The sequence below is a fragment of the Vespula vulgaris genome, chromosome 6 (assembly GCF_905475345.1).
Source record: "Vespula vulgaris chromosome 6, iyVesVulg1.1, whole genome shotgun sequence".
Taxonomy (NCBI): Eukaryota; Metazoa; Arthropoda; class Insecta; order Hymenoptera; family Vespidae; genus Vespula; species Vespula vulgaris.
Window position 1 is genome coordinate 3,876,923 of NC_066591.1, and position 3,078 is coordinate 3,880,000.

Sequence of the window (3,078 nt, forward strand, 5' to 3'; positions counted from 1 at the left end):
TTCTGCCATTTTCTTTTTGTACCATGGATCCTTTAAAAAAAAAAAAAAAAAAAAAAGATCATATTTTTTATATCCTAATACAAAATAGTATAATATTATTTTTTCTTTATAAATCCTGTCTTTATTAATCTGTTAAATATATTTGACAATTATAATCGTCATGCGAAAAAAATTATAAAACTTTTCACTATTCGTATTAAAACTTTGAAACAATAGAAAACTAAAAAGAAAATTATTCGTAAATTCGAGATATTTAAGAATATTTAGAGACAACGAAATTAAAAGAAAAAAAGAAGAAGAAAAAAATTTCTTCGGCCGATTAACAGATAATAATTATAATACGATTATGATCATGTCCACAAATTCTGGAACTGAATCTATTTTGTTTAAAAAAAAAAAAAAAAAAAAAAAAAGGTTTTAAAAATATTTTTATCGCGAAATTTATATAATTTTTTTATTAATACACACACTCACTCACGCACACATGGATTTTTTTATCTCAATAAAAGAATCCATTATCATGATTTATAAATTTAAGTTGGTTAGAAAGAAATTTGTAATAAAAAAAAAATATTACTTGTTATAATCTGAACGAAAGTTTTTTTTTTTTACAAATAAATATATTATACTTACAAATAAATATTTTTCTGAAATTAGAATTACGTACATATTGTACGATTTTTAAAAGATAAGATTTAAAGAAACTCTTTAATAATACACTTCCAACTGTCAGAAATATTATTCTAGGAAGTTTCTATTGCGATTATTTACAACTTACCTTTTATATATATGTAACTATTTCATAAATAGAGCACCAGCCAATCAGCGACGATCACATCTCTTGAGAAACATAGGGATATATCTGCTAAATGTACTATACGCTTTAATTCGATATCTTCGTTCGAAATATTTATTCAATATCGAACGTTAATTGAAATTATCAATGTAGAACACTAACATTAAATTTTGCATTTTCGAAAATTCATGTTTTCCTACGTTTTTGACACAGGCTAAAGCCAAATTACAATATACTGATGAATGTCTGATACTAATGAAATCAATTAATAGTTTTGTAAACTATTATTAAAATTTTATTCCCTAGGTATATATTTTGAATGTTTCGCCGTTCTTCGTTTAAACTGAGCGATTTCGTATAAAAAAAAATTTGATATATACAGTAAAATCGGTTACATAGTTTAGTTCAAAATTTTAACTACTAAAGAGTGTGATAACGTAACCTCACTGATGTTGATTGCGTTTGCTTACATCTTAATCGTATATTTATTATTCATTATTAAAAAAATAAATGATGGAACAATTACAAGCAGCATTGATAGCAATTACAGTATTACGTTCTAACGTTGATCGTGTTTTTGGAATTTTTCTAAATGATTTACATGGAGAGCAGAATAAACAAGTTACGTGTTTACAAGGATTATTATCAACAGTTAACATGAATTTAAGGTGTGCGATTTAGTTTTGTACTTTTTATTTCAACGTGGAAATAAGTATTCGTATAATATATACAAATTTTTCAGGAATGTAGTTCGAAAGATTAAAAATTTAAAACCGCTATCACATCCATTACATTTGGAACGCATGAATAATTTTAATCAGCAAAGTGCAGAGAAAAGGCAAGCATTTTATAATTTTCTTATTAACAATTATAAATAGATAGATAAAGTTCATTAGTATAATGACGTTCAAACGTTACTTAACCAATATTCATTAAAAAAATATTATACAAATATCAGTGGAGTAAAGAGAAGTAGAGTTTAAACTAGTAATTATAATGTACTTCTACAATGTGCAAAGTCTTTTGTAATAATAATAAATTTTACGTTCATCATATAAATATATATATATATATATATAGTATAACAAAAATTTTAATCTTGTTTGAAGGCAAATCAATTATATGATGACTACCTTAACTCAATTTTTTGGTGATATGACAATATCTGCCTCTAACTCGGTTAAGTCAGATATATCATTCGATATTACATTAGGATACATTTTAAAGGCGGTAATAATAATTAGAGGTATGATGATCGAATGGATTGTTGTAAAAGGTTATGAAGAATCAATAGATTTGTGGACACAATCAAGGCATAAAGTTTTCAGAAAAGTAACAGAAAATGCTCTTGCTGCAATACTACATTTTGATTCTGTAGAATATCCTGAATTAGGTGTACAATCGTTTATGGTAATATGAATTTTTTATAAGATAAATCGCAATCTTTATCGCAAATAAAACAAAAATAATATAAGATCATTAAAATCACATTACTTATAAGAATATATACATTTTTTTTTTCTAGATTTGGTTTCATACTTTAATCAATCTGTTTATTGAACCATGTAAGCATTGTGGTTTACATCTAAACAAATTCTCACCTCCAACTTGGAGAGATTTTCATAATGGCGAAGCATATCACGAGGAATGTAAACCAAACAATATTTCTTCCTCTATTGCAAGATAAGACATTAGAATTTCTACATTTCTTTATACGGCATTTTGAGTTATTATTTGCATCACGATAGTTAGCACTTTTTTGGAGGTTAATTAAGATAATCGATTAAATAACTAATTAGATAACCAATAATTTTGTTTTTTTTTAATTAATCTTTGTAAACTTTTCGATTATCTTAATGTATTAATAAATAAATTTATAAAAACTTACAGTTATTACGTTGATATAACCTGCCTGCCGCAACTAACACTTTATGTAACTAACTCATTTTGTATCTTGTGTAAAATATGACTAAAATATCAGAAGGAGATCGGTTGTTTTTTTGCGCGACTACTCTATTTGAAGTTCTGCTCTGCTGCATCCGCTTGTTGTAGGTTAATGTCTTAATAATTTCCTCACGCACTTGTCTTCAATAACTTTTTATTTCACAACACAATTTTGTTTAAAATTAGATAGAGAGTCACGATGTTCACTCGTCGGAATGCAAAAGAAAACTGTCTTGTCAATTGTTAAAGTCACTGAAAAGTTCGTTCCAGATGGAGCTAGTGTCGGCGAAAATTAAGTCATAGATATAATAAATTAAACTTATTTCATATTTCACGCG

At 25.9% G+C, this 3,078-nt stretch overlaps 1 protein-coding gene across 1 annotated transcript; it reads left to right on the plus strand.

Annotated features, from left to right (window-relative positions):
* Positions 1–953: 953 nt before the first annotated feature.
* Positions 954–2,591, plus strand: LOC127064666 (mediator of RNA polymerase II transcription subunit 27-like). The gene is made up of 4 exons (XM_050996067.1): positions 954–1,464; positions 1,539–1,634; positions 1,906–2,206; positions 2,322–2,591. The coding sequence occupies exons 1-4, from the start codon at positions 1,307–1,309 to the stop codon at positions 2,481–2,483; spliced, it is 717 nt and encodes a 238-aa protein (XP_050852024.1). The 5' UTR covers positions 954–1,306; the 3' UTR covers positions 2,484–2,591.
* Positions 2,592–3,078: the final 487 nt, after the last annotated feature.